This window comes from Cherax quadricarinatus, chromosome 97 (genome assembly GCF_038502225.1).
Source record: "Cherax quadricarinatus isolate ZL_2023a chromosome 97, ASM3850222v1, whole genome shotgun sequence".
Classification (NCBI taxonomy): Eukaryota; Metazoa; Arthropoda; class Malacostraca; order Decapoda; family Parastacidae; genus Cherax; species Cherax quadricarinatus.
The window spans coordinates 5,691,862-5,710,015 of NC_091388.1; the positions used below are offsets into that span (position 1 = coordinate 5,691,862).

At 41.3% G+C, this 18,154-nt stretch overlaps 1 protein-coding gene across 2 annotated transcripts in view; it reads left to right on the plus strand.

The window, feature by feature from the left end:
- Positions 1–18,154, plus strand: part of ebo (ellipsoid body open) — an 81,456-nt gene that overhangs the window by 30,826 nt on the left and 32,476 nt on the right. For both annotated transcript variants that reach the window (XM_070105188.1, XM_070105189.1), the window contains exons 6-13: positions 6,093–6,218; positions 7,155–7,369; positions 8,682–8,905; positions 10,413–10,643; positions 12,618–12,684; positions 14,841–15,020; positions 16,707–16,936; positions 17,218–17,307. In XM_070105188.1, the coding sequence (XP_069961289.1) occupies positions 6,093–6,218; positions 7,155–7,369; positions 8,682–8,905; positions 10,413–10,643; positions 12,618–12,684; positions 14,841–15,020; positions 16,707–16,936; positions 17,218–17,307 (1,363 nt within the window). The remainder of the gene's footprint in view (positions 1–6,092; positions 6,219–7,154; positions 7,370–8,681; positions 8,906–10,412; positions 10,644–12,617; positions 12,685–14,840; positions 15,021–16,706; positions 16,937–17,217; positions 17,308–18,154) is intronic.

Below are 18,154 nucleotides of genomic sequence, written 5' to 3' on the forward strand. Positions count from 1 at the left end.
TAGATATAGAGGCTCTGGAGTTACCAGGTAGATATAGAGGCTCTGGAGTTACCAGGTAGATATAGAGGCTCTGGAGTTACCAGATAGATATAGAGGCTCTGGAGTTACCAGGTAGATATAGAGGCTCTGGAGTTACCAGGTAGATATAGAGGCTCTGGAGTTATCAGGTAGATATAGAAGCTCTGGAGTTACCAGGTAGATATAGAGGCTCTGGAGTTACCAGATAGATATAGAGGCTCTGGAGTTACCAGATAGATATAGAGGCTCTGGAGTTACCAGGTAGATATAGAGGCTCTGGAGTTACCAGGTAGATATAGAGGCTCTGGAGTTACCAGATAGATATAGAGGCTCTGGAGTTACCAGGTAGATATAGAAGCTCTGGAGTTACCAGATAGATATAGAGGCTCTGGAGTTACCAGATAGATATAGAGGCTCTGGAGTTACCAGATAGATATAGAGGCTCTGGAGTTACCAGGTAGATATAGAAGCTCTGGAGTTACCAGGTAGATATAGAAGCTCTGGAGTTACCAGGTAGATATAGAAGCTCTGGAGTTACCAGGTAGATATAGAGGCTCTGGAGTTACCAGATAGATATAGAGGCTCTGGAGTTACCAGGTAGATATAGAGGCTCTGGAGTTACCAGGTAGATATAGAGGCTCTGGAGTTACCAGGTAGATATAGAGGCTCTGGAGTTACCAGGTAGATATAGAGGCTCTGGAGTTACCAGGTAGATATAGAAGCTCTGGAGTTACCAGATAGATATAGAGGCTCTGGAGTTACCAGATAGATATAGAGGCTCTGGAGTTATCAGGTAGATATAGAAGCTCTGGAGTTATCAGGTAGATATAGAGGCTCTGGAGTTACCAGGTAGATATAGAGGCTCTGGAGTTACCAGGTAGATATAGAAGCTCTGGAGTTACCAGATAGATATAGAGGCTCTGGAGCTCTGGAGTTAGCAGTTAGATATAGATGCTCTGGAGTTACCAGATAGATATAGAGGCTCTGGAGTTACCAGATACATATAGAAGCTCTGGAGTTATCAGGTAGATATAGAGGCTCTGGAGTTATCAGGTAGATATAGAGGCTCTGGAGTTACCAGGTAGATATAGAGGCTCTGGAGTTACCAGGTAGATATAGAGGCTCTGGAGTTACCAGGTAGATATAGAAGCTCTGGAGTTACCAGATAGATATAGAAGCTCTGGAGTTACCAGGTAGATATAGAAGCTCTGGAGTTACCAGATAGATATAGAAGCTCTGGAGTTACCAGGTAGATATAGAAGCTCTGGAGTTATCAGGTAGATATAGAAGCTCTGGAGTTACCAGGTAGATATAGAAGCTCTGGAGTTACCAGATAGATACTCTGGAGTTACCAGGTAGATATAGAGGCTCTGGAGTTATCAGGTAGATATAGAAGCTCTGGAGTTATCAGGTAGATATAGAAGCTCTGGAGTTATCAGGTAGATATAGAGGCTCTGGAGTTATCAGGTAGATATAGAGGCTCTGGAGTTACCAGGTAGATATAGAAGCTCTGGAGTTATCAGGTAGATATAGAAGCTCTGGAGTTACCAGGTAGATATAGAAGCTCTGGAGTTACCAGGTAGATATAGAAGCTCTGGAGTTACCAGGTAGATATAGAGGCTCTGGAGTTACCAGGTAGATATAGAAGCTCTGGAGTTATCAGGTAGATATAGAAGCTCTGGAGTTATCAGGTAGATATAGAAGCTCTGGAGTTACCAGATAGATATAGAGGCTCTGGAGTTATCAGGTAGATATAGAAGCTCTGTAGTTACCAGGTAGATATAGAAGCTCTGGAGTTACCAGGTAGATATAGAAGCTCTGGAGTTACCAGGTAGATATAGAAGCTCTGGAGTTACCAGGTAGATATAGAGGCTCTGGAGTTACCAGGTAGATATAGAAGCTCTGGAGTTATCAGGTAGATATAGAAGCTCTGGAGTTACCAGGTAGATATAGAAGCTCTGGAGTTACCAGGTAGATATAGAAGCTCTGGAGTTATCAGGTAGATATAGAAGCTCTGGAGTTATCAGGTAGATATAGAAGCTCTGGAGTTATCAGGTAGATATAGAAGCTCTGGAGTTATCAGGTAGATATAGAAGCTCTGGAGTTATCAGGTAGATATAGAAGCTCTGGAGTTATCAGGTAGATATAGAAGCTCTGGAGTTACCAGGTAGATATAGAGGCTCTGGAGTTATCAGGTAGATATAGAGGCTCTGGAGTTACCAGGTAGATATAGAGGCTCTGGAGTTATCAGGTAGATATAGAGGCTCTGGAGTTACCAGGTAGATATAGAGGCTCTGGAGTTATCAGGTAGATATAGAGGCTCTGGAGTTACCAGGTAGATATAGAGGCTCTGGAGTTATCAGGTAGATATAGAAGCTCTGGAGTTATCAGGTAGATATAGAGGCTCTGGAGTTATCAGGTAGATATAGAAGCTCTGGAGTTATCAGGTAGATATAGAAGCTCTGGAGTTATCAGGTAGATATAGAGGCTCTGGAGTTATCAGGTAGATATAGAAGCTCTGGAGTTATCAGGTAGATATAGAGGCTCTGGAGTTATCAGGTAGATATAGAAGCTCTGGAGTTATCAGGTAGATATAGAGGCTCTGGAGTTATCAGGTAGATATAGAGGCTCTGGAGTTATCAGGTAGATATAGAAGCTCTGGAGTTATCAGGTAGATATAGAGGCTCTGGAGTTATCAGGTAGATATAGAAGCTCTGGAGTTATCAGGTAGATATAGAGGCTCTGGAGTTATCAGGTAGATATAGAAGCTCTGGAGTTATCAGGTAGATATAGAGGCTCTGGAGTTACCAGGTAGATATAGAAGCTCTGGAGTTATCAGGTAGATATAGAAGCTCTGGAGTTATCAGGTAGATATAGAGGCTCTGGAGTTATCAGGTAGATATAGAAGCTCTGGAGTTACCAGGTAGATATAGAAGCTCTGGAGTTATCAGGTAGATATAGAGGCTCTGGAGTTACCAGGTAGATATAGAAGCTCTGGAGTTACCAGGTAGATATAGAAGCTCTGGAGTTATCAGGTAGATATAGAGGCTCTGGAGTTACCAGGTAGATATAGAAGCTCTGGAGTTACCAGGTAGATATAGAAGCTCTGGAGTTATCAGGTAGACAGAGAGGTTCTGGAGATTTTTGGCAGAGAGTTCCAGATTTATAACGTATAATAAGAGTGCTGCATCGCACGATATAACAACAGTTAAACCTCGGTGTTTCTTCCTGCTGTGGTGCCCACATTATCACTCTGCACAGACTACTCTCTGTGCGGCCTTGCGCACGCTTGGGGTGCACATTTTCACTCTACTTGTCCTCCTCAATGGGGAGGGGTTTTGCCCTCTGGACCGTCAGGAGATATTGGCCTGTACCTGCTCCTTCCTGCTGGCTTCAGGGCATATCAGAGACATATGATACATAGTTATTAGTCAAGACATTCTTCCACTTTGGTCGATGTCCCCTCTCCTAGCACTGGACAGCCGGGCTTGATACGGCATATGCTGTCAGTGCCCCTGAAACCCAACAGAAGAAAAACAGAAGAATAAGAAACCTCGGTGTTTGAACAAACTGGAGTCCGAACACTTTTGTTCAGGAAAAATTGAGCCAGTCTTTGGAAGATTTTTCTGGGGTACGAACTCAGTGATTTTACAATTCAGTTGTAAAAAACCCAGTTTCAAAAGTACTTTGAAGTGACCCCTGACACTGACCTAACTCAGAGACTTTTGCAAGAGTCAGTTCAACATCCTCCAGTGTGAGAGGCTCATAATTAAAGCCTGGCAAATACTCTTTCCCACATTAAACTTCCCCAGTTCAAACACCACCTAGGAACCAATTAAGTTCAAACACCAAGTTCCACTGGATAATCAATCACTGCCAAGATTCTTGAGAGAATAATCTCACAGGAGATGACAGAGTTTTTTGACTACCACTTACTTTTTTGTGACCATCAATATGGCTTCAGAAAAGGTTGCTCTGCTGCTGATGTGTTGAACTTCTCCATTAAGTGACACCAGTCACTGGATGAATCCAAAGTCAGTTGTATAGTGGCACTGGACATATCTGGTGCTTTCGACTGAGTATGGCACCAGGGACTTTCGGCAAAACTGCAAGCACTGGGAATTCCAGGCTCTACACTGTCTCCTCAGTGATTACCTTCAAGGTAGATCTCTAATGGGAGTTGTCAATGGGACAGAGTCAGCAAGACATCCTACTGAGGCAAGTGTTTGACAGGGAAGTGTGCTTGGGCCATTGTTATGGAATATCTACTTCAACAACCTCCTCCATCTCATCCCAGAATTCCCTGCATGTGCAGACAACTATGTAATGATGGCAGGTAACATTTGCACCTGAGAGAACACAAATGATGATGGTCTCCAGGCACCATGATGGTAATGCTGGAGCACTGGTAAGAATGAATGGGAGAGTGCTGGTACCCAGGGATGAAGTTGATATCCTTGGGGTAAAATTGACCATGAAGAACCGTGTTGTAAACTTAACAAACAAGGCAGCCAAGAAGCTTGCAGCACTTGGACATATCTTGCATCTGCTTGATAGTAGAGGTTGCCAGATTCTGTACAAGGCACATGTACACTCACACCTTGAGTATGCTCTACTTTTCTGGATTGCCTGCCAATCATCTCATCTGTGACTTCTTGACAGAGTAGAGAACAGAGCAAGATGCCTCATCTCTCACCTGTACCCAGCTACTACACCACAAGACAGACAGCTAGAAGAAAGCTACTACACCACAAGACAGACAGCTAGAAGAAAGCTACTACACCACAAGACAGACAGCTAGAAGACAGCTACTACACCACAAGACAAGCAGCTAGAAGACAGCTACTACACCACAAGACAGACAGCTACTACACCACAAGATGGGCCGCTAGAAGACAGCTACTACATCACAAGACAGGCAGCTATAAGACAGCTACTACACCACAAGACAGGCAGCTAGAAGACAGCTACTACACCACAAGACAGGCAGCTAGAAGACAGCTACTACACCACAAGACAGGCAGCTAGAAGACAGCTACTACACCACAAGACAGACAGCTAGAAGACAGCTACTACACCACAAGACAGACAGCTAGAAGACAGCTACTACACCACAAGACAGACAGCTAGAAGACAGCTACTACACCACAAGACAGACAGCTACTACACCACAAGACAGGCAGCTAGAAGACAGCTACTACACCACAAGACAAGCAGCTAGAAGACAGCTACTACACCACAAGACAGACAGCTAGAAGACAGCTACTACACCACAAGACAGGCAGCTAGAAGACAGCTACTACACCACAAGACGGGCAGCTAGAAGACAGCTACTACACCACAAGACAGGCAGCAAGCAGCAACCTCACTTTGTAACCATCTCCAGAAAATCGCTACATCTGAGATCATTTATTCCTAGGATGACTCGAGTTTGGAACATGTACAAACAGAATAATAATAGTGAAATAAAGTCGGTTGATCAAATGAAATTGCTGGCCCACAGATGGCTCCAACTTCATCCTGTTCCCTACTTGTATATCTCATAATAATAAAAGGCTTTTAAACAAGCTGATGTAGGTAGCAGCTCATAGCTTGTAAATAAAGTTGGGAACCTTAACCTTAACTTTGTTAAACCCTGTGTAAAATATTTTCTGAAGGGATTCAGGGAAGCCGGTTAGCCAGACTTGAGTCCTGGAAATGGGAAGTACAATGCCTGCACTTTAAAGGAGGAGTTTGGGATATTGGCAGTCATATCTCAGCGCCTCTGCAAAGACATTGATTAAGTATGAGTGATTGTGAAAGTGTTGAATGTTGATGAAAGTATTTTTCTTTCTTTTTGGGTCACCCTGCCTCGGTGGGAACTGGCAGATGTGTTATGTGTGCATACATACATACGCAGTTTGGTAAATAAGACACTCGTCCATCATTTGGGAATGTTTAAGGTGGCGCAACATTTCCACAATAAAGATACCCAGATGTTGCACAAGCATCTCATTTACCAACTTGTCAATTTTCTAAGCCATTTATTCACATATATAAATTCTGGAACATAATGTTTTCATATATATTTTCAGGTTTATTAGAGGGTGTTGTGGAGAAGCACAAGAATGCAGTAACGGCCACACCTCCGCCCTCTCCGACACACACGCACAGTCAGTCTCCGTCTCGCTCGGCTCTCTCGTCCTCTCCAATTCAAACAGGTAGTAATAATATATTTTTATTAACATGACAATTCAGGTTTTCGTCAGACTTTTTCGAACGGATTAACGATGAAAACCAAGGTTCCGCTGTATATGTATAGTGTATGATTGATTTTTATTCCAGTTTTTATATTGATCTTCTAAATCTATGTACAATGAATATTTAAAGTATTACAATTATTTTTGAGTATAATACTCATTAAAACATGGATATTATTTATATTGTTTGTCTTTACTGGGTTATCCTGGGTTAAATATCCTTAGTGTGACACATTGCTGAATTCTCAGTGGATTGCTGTACTGTATTTCCACTGATGTCCCTAGACTGTTTTCATTGATGTCCCTGCATTGTATTTCCATTGATGTCCCTGCATTGTATTTCCATTGATGTCCCTGCATTGTATTTCCATTGATGTCCCTACATTGTATTTCCATTGATGTCCCTACAGTGTATTTCCATTGAGGTCCCTACAGTGTATTTCCATTGAGGTCCCTACAATGTATTTCCATTAATGCCCTTAGTGTATTTCCATCGATGGGTTCGTCAGAATGTAACCCCATCAAGAACAGTCACAATACTGTGACTGAACAGTACACAAACAACCCGCACATAGGAGAGAGAAGCTTATGACAGCATTTCCGTCCGACTTGGAACATTAACAGTCACTTTGCAAATGGTCCAAGTCAGACTGAAATGTCATCTTAATCTTCTCTCTCCTATGTTCAGGTTATTTGTGTAACCCCATTGTAAGTCGAACAAACAAACACATTGGGGACATTCTGAATTGCGTATAATAATGATATTATACACAATAGTGATTTAATAATGTTATTATATACAATACAGAAAATTCTCAACTTGTTTGTAAGTCAAAGAGCACTTGTACTTATTTCGTAAATTGTAGTTAAGATCCAGTAAGCTTGTGTTTTTTTCAGGTACACTAAGCAGTATGTTTGACAGCCTGGAGAGTGGCACCAGCACACGCATGGCCTTTCTACTGCCTCCGCTAGACACTGAGAGTGAGACAATAGCCTTGCTCTCTCTCAACTGTCTCACTCACCTCTTCTCCTGGATTCCACTCTCTACACTTATAACCCCACATCTGCTCAATACAATATTCCTTTTTGCATCATTAGGAGCTGACCCACAGGTAATAGTCCCATTTAACTGTTTTTTTTTAATACACCGGCCATCTCCTGACGAGGCAGGGTGACCTAAAAAGAAAAATGAAAGTTTTTCTTGATACACTTAGTAATTTATACAGGAGATGTTACTACAAGGTAGTAGGTTGGTAGAAACCAACCACCCAGGGAGGTACTACCATCCTGTGGTAGTAGGTTGGTAGACAACAACCACCCAGGGAGGTACTACCATCCTGTGGTAGTAGGTTGGTAGACAACAACCACCCAGGGAGGTACTACCATCCTGTGGTAGTAGGTTGGTAGAAACCAACCACCCAGGGAGGTACTACCATCCTGTGGTAGTAGGTTGGTAGACAACAACCACCCAGGGAGGTACTACCATCCTGTGGTAGTAGGTTGGTAGAAACCAACCACCCAGGGAGGTACTACCATCCTGTGGTAGTAGGTTGGTAGATAGCAACCACCCAGGGAGGTACTACCATCCTGTGGTAGTAGGTTGGTAGATAGCAACCACCCAGGGAGGTACTACCATCCTGTGGTAGTAGGTTGGTAGACAGCAACCACCCAGGGAGGTACTACCATCCTGTGGTAGGTTGGTAGAAACCAACCACCCAGGGAGGTACTACCATCCTGTGGTAGTAGGTTGGTAGAAACCAACCACCCAGGGAGGTACTACCATCCTGTGGTAGTAGGTTGGTAGATAGCAACCACCCAGGGAGGTACTACCATCCTGTGGTAGTAGGTTGGTAGACAGCAACCACCCAGGGAGGTACTACCATCCTGCCAAGTGAATGTAAAACAAAAACCTGTACGTAATTGTTTTACATGATGGTAGGATTGCTGGTGTCTTTTTTCCATCTCACGAACAAGCAAGGTCTCAAGTACGTCTTGCTACTTCTACTTACACTTAGATCACACTACACATGCATGTACAAGCATATATATACACACCCATCTGGGTTGTTTTTTATTTTCTTAATAGCTCTTCTTTATTTCCTCTTATCTCCATGGGGAAGTGAAACAGAATTCTTCCTCTGTAAGCCATGCATCTGGTAAGAGGCGATTAAAATGCCGGGAGCAAGGGGCTAGTAACACTTCTTCTGTATAAATTACTAAATTTAAAAACATCTTTAATTGTTCCTTTTAAATTTAATTGCAACAGCACTTTTGTTTTCCTTTGTAGGTGACCCTGCCTTGGTGGGAGACGGCCGGTGTGTTAAAAAAAAAAAAGATGAAATATGAAAATTTGTGTGTATTGTAATATTTATACAAGTATGTTTATGTATGTGTAGTGTACATGGTGCTTGTTTCTTTAATCAGCCCAGCAAACTCCATAATGGTTCACTGGAGAAGAGTTTTATGGTGGGGGAATCCCTGGGAGTTCTGGCTATGGGGGCCATCAACGAGATCATGAGCAAGAACTGTGTCCCTCATGACTTCGAAGAATTCCTCTTGCAGATGTTCAGGAATACATTCCAGCTGTTGCAGAGATTAGTGAGAGACGAACCTAACACAACTTCGCGTCTACAGTTACTAGACCCCAGGTTAGACATGCTCTCTGTATGGCTTAACCCGTAAACGGTCCAAACGTATATATACATATAAGTATGTAAAAAAAGCAGATCTTCTTTTTGTTTTTCTACATTTGAAAATGTGTAAAAAAACTTAGATCTACTTTTGTAGCACTACACATGTGAACGTAGATCTGCTTGGACCATTTACGGGTTAATTACAGTGGAACCAAGGTGATATTTTACATGCACGTCTACAGGAATTAGACGCCCAGGTTAGATGTTCTCTCTGTATGACAGTTAGAATGGTACCAGGGTGATATTTACACACCGGTCTTCAGTTTTAGACCCCAAGTTAGATGTGCTCTGTATATGAATGTGTATTGCACATTGCTCCAATGTTGATGAAGGGCTCTTGATTCAGGAAATTAGAGCATGATGAGGTGCAGAAGAGCTGGTCATGAGTACATTTGAGGTAGAAAAGAGTAGGTCATGGGTACGTCAGAGTACAGTGAAACAGTCCTTAGATATGTCATTTACCTGATTACTGCCCATTCCTAGGTGCTGTTAGACCCCCTACAGGTTTAGCATTTTCCCAGGATTACAATAATATTAGAGCAAGTAGTGTCAGTATGTTATATCTGTGGCTCTCGCTGAAATCTCAGTCTTGACTTTCAGTTCAGTTTGAGTGTTAAATCTTTGAGTATCTGGTAATAATATACAGTACGACCCCCATATCCACTGGGGATATGTTCCAAGGACCTGACTCGAATAGTAGTGAACACTACATACATGTACAACACCGACTTTCCAGACACCGATATACCTTCGATATACTTTTGAAGAGTTTCGAGAGTTTCACTATCAGATGGTCCGGAACCTCTTATAATCCGTACAAATTTACGAGGAGGAACTTGAAATTCCCGCGGCTGCCAGACTAGTTTACTGGGCAGCCCACAGATGGCGTTGAGTGTAGCCATGCTCACTGGGATACGGGGTTTCTACTGTAAATATGACTGGTGCTTTGTGGAACCTTCATTAATGATCTCTGTAGAAAAGAACAAAAAGAGACAATACCATCACAGGAATAGTAATACACAAATAACCCGCACATAGGAGAGCGAAGCTTAGGACCATGTTTCGGTCCAACTTGATCCATTAACTAGTCACACACTAACTTAAATTAGTAATAAAAACAGTGATGGAGTGAATGATGATGAAAGTGTTTCTTCTTTTCTGGTTAACCCTGCCATAGTGGGAAATGGCCGATGTGTTAATAAAAAAAATAATGTAAAAATAATTTTACTTACAATATTTTACACAAGTTTTGGAAATTAAATTTTTATTAATTTTCATTAAATTTTTATTCCTCTGCTACTATTAATCATATTTTTTTTTTGTAATGTTGAAAAAACTTTAATTTACAAAAAATATTTTGTACCAGTGTTGGAAAGTGTAATTTTTTATATTTTTCATTAAATTTTGATTCCTCTGCAACTATTAAGTGGCTCCACTATTAGTCAAATGTTTTTTCTTTCAGTTATCTAGATAAATTCACAGAGTTTCTGCGACTATTTGTAAGTGTCCATCTCAGAAGGTTTGAAAACAATTCTCAGTTCCCTGTTTTGGAATTCCTGGCACTGCTCTTCCGCTACACATTCCATCAGCACTGCGTGGAGGCTTACTTCAACTGTCTGGATGTCTGGAGTATCTTTCTGGATCATCTACTTTCCAAGGTTCAAGGACCACAAGATCAAACTGGAGTAGGGAGGTGAGAGTCATATTGGAATTGCTTTATGTACAAGTGATCCTTGACTTATGATGGGGTTACGTTTCGACGAAGCCATTGTAAGTTAAAAATGTCGTAAGTTGAATATGAATATATGATAAGTAAATAAATAACTATTGTCACTGAATAATTAAATAAACAAATAATTACTGTAACTCCTAGGTAGTAGGTTGGTAGACATCAACCGCCCAGGGAGGTACTACCGTCCTGCCAAGTGAGTGTAAAACGAAAGCCTGTAATTGTTTTACATGATGGTAGGATTGCTGGTGTCCATTTTTCTGTCTCACAAACACGCAAGGTTTCAGGTACGTCTTGCTACTTCTACTTACACTTAGGTCACACTACACATACATGTACAAGCATATATATACACACCCTGCTGGGTTTTCTTCTATTTTCTTACTAGTTCTTATTCTTGTTTATTTCCTCTTACCTCCATGGGGAAGTGGAACAGAATTCTTCCTCCGTAAGCCATGTGTGTTGTAAGAGGCGACTAAAATGCCAGGAGCAAGGGGCTAGTAACCCCTTCTCCTGTATATATTACTAAATGTAAAAGGAGGAACTTTCGTTTTTCCTTTTGGGCCACCCCGCCTCGGTGGGATATGGCCGTAGTGTTAAAAGAAAAAAAATTACTGTAACTAACTAAATACCAGTACAGCTTCTCCTCACTTAGCGACGTACTCATTTACTGACGACTCGGACTTATGACGGGCTCTCTGACCTGTGTGCATACCTGAATAATGTATATTAGAGCTGATTTCTTCTATTCTGTTTATTAGAATACATAGTAGACTATGGTATAGATATTTAAAAATATATCAGAAATGTTATAAATGGTACAAAGGTGACATTAAAACAATATCAAAGATGGTTGACACAAACACACTACCATTGTATTATGTTCCTCACTTAGTAACGAATTCATTTACCAACGTGGTCTTAGAAACGCAACTCTGTCGTTAAATGAGGAGAGGCTGTATATGTACAGTGAACCCCCGGTTTATGATCAGCTCCCAATGCGACCAATTATGTAAGTGTATTTATGTAAGTGCGTTTGTACGTGTATGTTTGGGGGTCTGAAATGGACTAATCTACTTCACAATATTCCTTATGGGAACAAATTCGGTCAGTACTGGCACGTGAACATACTTCTGGAATGAAATAATATCGTAAACCGGGGGTCCACTGTATTTGGTTAAATATATAAGATGGACTTTTGAGCTTGTAGTATTGCTTTGATAACCTTTTTTTACTCCTCCCTTTTATCCCGTCCTCCTCACCTGTATATACACAGTGGACCCCCGGTTAACGATATTTTTTCACTCCAGAAGTATGTTCAGGTGCCAGTACTGACCGAATTTGTTCCCATAAGGAATATTGTGAAGTAGATTAGTCCATTTCAGACCCCCAAACATACACGTACAAACGCACTTACATAAATACACTTACATAATTGGTCGCATTCGGAGGTGATCGTTATGCAGGGGTCCACTGTACTGGCTCACTCACTCGGAGGGAGGGGCAAAGGAAGTTTTGTGGGTGAGGGGCTTGGACTTCCAGCAAACATGTTAGATAGGAGTGAATGGAGACGAATGGTTTTTGGGACCTGATGAGCTTTTGGAGTGTGAACAGGGTAATATTTTGTGAAAGGATTCAGGGAAACTGGTTAGCTGGACTTGAGTCCTGGAAATGGGAAGTATAATGCCTGTACTTTAAAGGAGGGGTTTAGGATGTTGGCAGTTTGGAGGGACTTCTAAACTGTCATATCTGAGCACCTCAGCAAAGACAATGATTATGTATGAGTGTTGGTGAAAGTGTTGAATGATGAAAGTTTTTTCTTTCTGTTTGGATTTTTTTTCTTTCTTTTTGGGTCAGCCTGCCTTGGTAGGAAACGGCTGACGTGTTAAAAATAATAATAATAATAATAATAATAATAATAGTTGTCTTGTTTGATAGGTACGAGGATGCCTTAATATCACTGGCGAGAGGGATTCTCCATAAAATACAACTAAGACATAACCAGGTTAGTTTTGAAATGTCTTTACAGAGTTAAGAAGGTGGTAAGTAATAATAAATTCAGTCAAATCTGAACATTTCAAAAGAAAATCTCCAGAAGGGCTTTTTTAAGAAAATTTCTATCCCGTTAAGGAAGGTGCCTTGATAATGTTGGGAGGGGCATCTGAACTGTAGTATGTATATACCTTGTGACAAGACGGTGATAGAGGGAATGATGGTGAAAGTGTTTCTTTTTTGAGTCGCCCTGCCTCGTTGGGAGACAGCCAGTGTGATTAAAAAAGAATGCTATATGGTGAAGGTCTTGTGTTGGCCGATAATACAGTGCCAATAAACCACAGGTGGTCCTCGACTTAAAATGGGGTTATACACAAATAACCCACACATAGGAGAGGGGAGTTTACAGTTTTGGTCCGATTCAGACTGAAACGTCGTCGTAAGCTCCTCTCTCCTATGTGCGGGTTATTTGTATATTGTTCCAGTCACAATTTTGTGCCTGTTTTGTTCTTTACAGTGGTGTTACATTCTGATGAACAATCATAAGTTAAAAATATTGTACGTACAGTGGAACCTCGAGTTTCGAACTTATTTCGTTGTTTGTGGGAAGGATTGTCAAGGATCTGCCTAGTATGGGCCAACAGGCCTGCTGCAGTGTTCCTCCTTTCTTATGTTCTTAATTAATCCATTCCAGAAACCCAAAAATATTCACAAAAAAATACATTTTATAGAGATTAATTATAGTTTTACATACAACAAACATACATAGTACAATTAGTAATAGATAAAGATAAAATAACATTTTTACTTACCTTTATTGAAGATTGTTGATGGCATCTGGAAGATAGTGAGGAGTGAGGGAGCACTTATTGTTTGGAAGGGGAATCTCCTTCCATAAAGACTTTAGGTAACAAATCCTTATCTGGGGGTTACTTTCATTCTTTAAGATTTCCCTAAAATGGGACATGGTTCTGTCACTGAACATGTTGCAGAGATGGCTTGTTTCAGCTTGCTCAGAGAGAGATTTTTCAGCAAATGCCTGCACCCTATTCAACATTGCACAGATCTCCTTAATCTCTGAAGAAGGCACCATCCACCATCCACCAATACCATCCACCACCATCACCATCAACACCATGGTAGCTTATTTCAGTCTCACTTAATAAACAAGCACCAAACACAATGAATTAATTGTGAAATGTTTAAATGAGCATTCACTCAAGCATAAACAAAGCCAGACTGGCTCTCAACACCTGCGCGGGGGACGCGGCAGGCACGGACAGGTGGACAGGTTTGGTACGCAGTTCAAAATGTGGGGCAAGTTCGATACTCGGGACAAAATTGGTTCGAAAAAAGCTGTTGAAACTTGAAGCATTCGATAATTGATACGTTCGAAACTCGAGGTTCCACTGTACATATAATATGAATATGACATGATAAATAAATAACTATTGTCACTTAATTAACAAACAAATAATTACTGTAACTAACTAAATACCTGCATCAAAAAGTTAAAAAGTAAATAAATGAATACCATTACCAATATGGACTATTTACAATGGTCCATATTGGTAATGGTTCAGTGGTCCAAGTTTGGACCAAAATTTCATCATTAGGCTCTCTTTTCTGTGTGTGGGTTATTTGTGTATTGTTCCAGTTAGGGTATTGTGAATTTTTGTTCTTTCCCAGATGTTACATAATTTTTTTCTAACCTGGGTCAGATAATCCCCGGAAGCACTAACAGGTGTGACTTCTGGGTAATGTTAAACACCTTGGATAATGTACAGTAGTGGCCCGGTATCCATGGAGATGCATTCCATGCATTGCATGGATACCCGATACAGCAGATAGTAGTGAACCCTATGTATAAGTTGTTTTTAGTTTACCTGTGGTAAAGTTTAATTGATAAATTATGAACAAGGGAGAATTATCACTTTTTCACTAATGGGAATCACTTCCCGGCTTCTCTTACACTTTGAACAACTACCAGCATCACTACTTTTGCACTCTGCATTAAGCAGGCCATGGTAACCCATGGATAACTGATACCCTGGAAACTGAATCTGCAGGTACAGGAGTTCTACTGTATTCCGTTGCATAGCAAAAGCTTTGGAACAATTTGTATACATGTGAAAATCATCAATAGAATCAAGCCAAGGTTTTCTGCAGGCAGAGCTCGAGGAACTGGACCACGAAATCTGTGAGGAAATATCAGAGAACAACATGCATCACTATGGAGAGTTGGGGACGAGTGAGGAGATATCAGAGTGGCATTCCTTCTTCACCAGGAACCTGGAACTACTGGCCAAAATTGCTGACCTTCTGCCCGATCAAATCTTCACTCTGGTGGTAGGCAAATATTTTTTTAATTTGTGATATTAATGGCATTGTGACCCTCTTTGTTTCTGGTAAAAATTGCTGACCTTCTGCCTGATCAAATTTTCACTCTGGTGGTAGGCAAATATTTTTTTAATTTGTGATATTAATGGCATTGTGACCCTTTTTGTTTCTGGTAAAAATTGCTGACCTTCTGCCCGATTTTCACTCTGTGATATTAATGATATTAATGGCATTGTGACCCTTTTTGTTTCTGGTAAAAATTGCTGACCTTCTGCCTGATCAAATCTTCACTCTGGTGGTAGGCAAATATTTTTTTAATTTGTGATATTAATGGCCTAGGAAAGGTTGGAGGGAGGGGGTAAAGGAGGTTTTGTGTGCGAGGGGTTTGGACTTCCAGCAGGCGTGCATGAGCGTGTTTGATAGGAGTGAATGGAGACGAATGGTTTTTAATACTTGACGTGCTGTTGGAGTGTGAGCAAAGTAACATTTATGAAGGGGTTCAGGGAAACCGGCAGGCCGGACTTGAGTCCTGGAGATGGGAAGTACAGTGCCTGCACTCTGAAGGAGGGGTGTTAATGTTGCAGTTTAAAAACTGTAGTGTAAAGCACCCTTCTGGCAAGACAGTGATGGAGTGAATGATGGTGAAAGTTTTTCTTTTTCGGGCCACCCTGCCTTGGTGGGAATCAGCCAGTGTGATAATAAATAATAAAATAATGGCATTGTGACCCTTTTTGTTTCTGGTAAAAATTGCTGACCTTCCTGATCAAATTTTCACTCTGGTGGTAGGCAAATATTTTTTTAATTTGTGATATTAATGGCATTGTGACCCTTTTTGTTCTGGTAAAAATTGCTGACCTTCTGCCTGATCAAATTTTCACTCTGGTGGTAGGCAAATTGTTATTGTTTTTTGTTAATTTCTAAAATCTAACTAAATAATGGTATTGTGACTTTTTATTTTTCTAAACCCTGTATATTCATGCACAAGGTTACATAGAAGGAAAATGGGACATTGTATTATTTTTTGACTTTGAAAATGGCTGTGATTATTGACGTGTAACCTCGTATAGTAATATCTTTTGATATGGAACCCTTCAAGGGAGGTATCGTGATCCAAGGAATTGGAATTATCCTCTTCCTTGGATTATACCCAACTGCCTCCCATTCCCTGCAGGTTTAGCACTTCCTACTGGAATTTATAGCCATTAATTTTTGACATGCTGTTGGAGTGTGAGCAAGGTAGCATTTATGAAGGGATTCAGGGAAACTGGTTAGGCAGACTTGAGTTCTGGAGGTGGAAAGTGCAGTGCCTGTACTCTGAAGGATGAGTGAGGATGTTACAGTTCTGGAGGTGGGAAGTACAGTACCTGTACTCTGAAGGATGAGTGAGGATGTTACAGTTCTGGAGGTGGGAAGTACAGTACCTGTACTCTGAAGGATGAGTGAGGATGTTACAGTACTGGAGGTGGGAAGTACAGTACCTGTACTCTGAAGGAGGGGTGGAGATATGTTGCATTTTTTTAACCGAAGTGTCGGCACACTTCTGGCAAGACAGTGATGGAGTGAATGATGATGAAAGTGTTTCTTTACTGGGTCACCCTGCCTCAGTGGGAAATTGCCAATGTGTCAATAAAAAAACTAATTTTAACGTATAGTGTATTAACGACTCTTGGGTATGTAAATTTCTCTCTCTTGCAGTATGAACCATGGAACGAAGCCACAAAATTATACCTCAGCCTTCAGTCCAACATGATAGAACAAAATGGCCGTCGTCGACTCAACATTTCCGCCGAGCACGAGTGCCCTCGTTTACACTGCCTATTAAGGGACTTATCCTCCTTGCTTCAGGCCATTGGTAGGCTCTCGACGCTCTTTCTGGGAGAAGAACTGCCTAAGAGATCAGCCACAGCAATACAGGTTATTGAAAAGTAAGGTTGCATTAATTAGGCCTCAGATCATCTCTTGTTATTCAATATGTTGCTAATTTCTTTTTTATATGATTTTCATCTCAAAATGAGCACAGGAGTAATAATTTGATCTAAAAATGAGTACAGTAATATTATTCTAATCTAAAAATGAGTACTGTAATATTAATTAAAGTGATGTGTAAGGCAGATTTCATTGTTACACTATCTGTTGTATTTGTGTTGTTGTTGGTGTATTACAAGATAGACTGTATCTATTGGATTTACATATTGTTGCATTACAGGTTAGTTCAGATGGCCAACTACAGCACAGGATTAAAGCTCTTCGAGGTAGAGACTGCTGTAGACGTTCTACATTCTGACTTTGTAGAGGTGTGAGTACCTATTTTCTATGTATCTGTCATACCTGTCTATCTTTGAATGATTCATCTGCTTACCAGACCCCTTGTCTGCCGAGTCAGCAGTACCTGGTTGACCCCTTGTCTGCCGAGTCAGCAGTACCTGGTTGACCCCTTGTCTGCCGAGTCAGCAGTACCTGGTTGACCCCTTGTCTGCTGAGTCAGCAGTACCTGGTTGACCCCTTGCCTGCCGAGTCAGCAGTACCTGGTTGACCCCTTGCCTGCCGAGTCAGCAGTACCTGGTTGACCCCTTGTCTGCTGAGCTGCAGACTGTTTTTCTACTTCTCTGTGACCTGACCTGACATGGCTTCTGGCTTTCTTTGGACAGCCTTTTACTCAACTATGAGATTGAAATCGCTCAGCATTGAAAGAATTAGTGTCTAATAATGACTTCATCTACTATATACTGGCTAGTTAATGCTTCAATTTAGACTTAATTAATCATACTAAGGTTACAGGGCTCCTAATTCCGGAGGGCCCCAGAAGAGACTTTTGTCCACAGTATGAGGAGGAGCTGTGAAGGGGCCCTTTTAACAGGTCAAACTTCAGGGTCCCCGTAACAGTTCAAGCTTCACGGCCCCAACAATATAGGTCCCCCACTGGGCCCCACATCTTCGTTATGGTGTTCTGCATTATCATTGGCTTCCAATTGACCTATTGTTCATTGTGTTCCATCCGCTGGTGATTGTCACCAGCGGATGGAACAGTGGCTCAGTTGAAAGCCAATGAAAACCTGGAACACTGAAAATAGGTGCTGTATATGTGCTCAGCTCACACACTGAGGTCCATGGTTTGATCCCCGGTAGGGGTGGTAACATAGGAC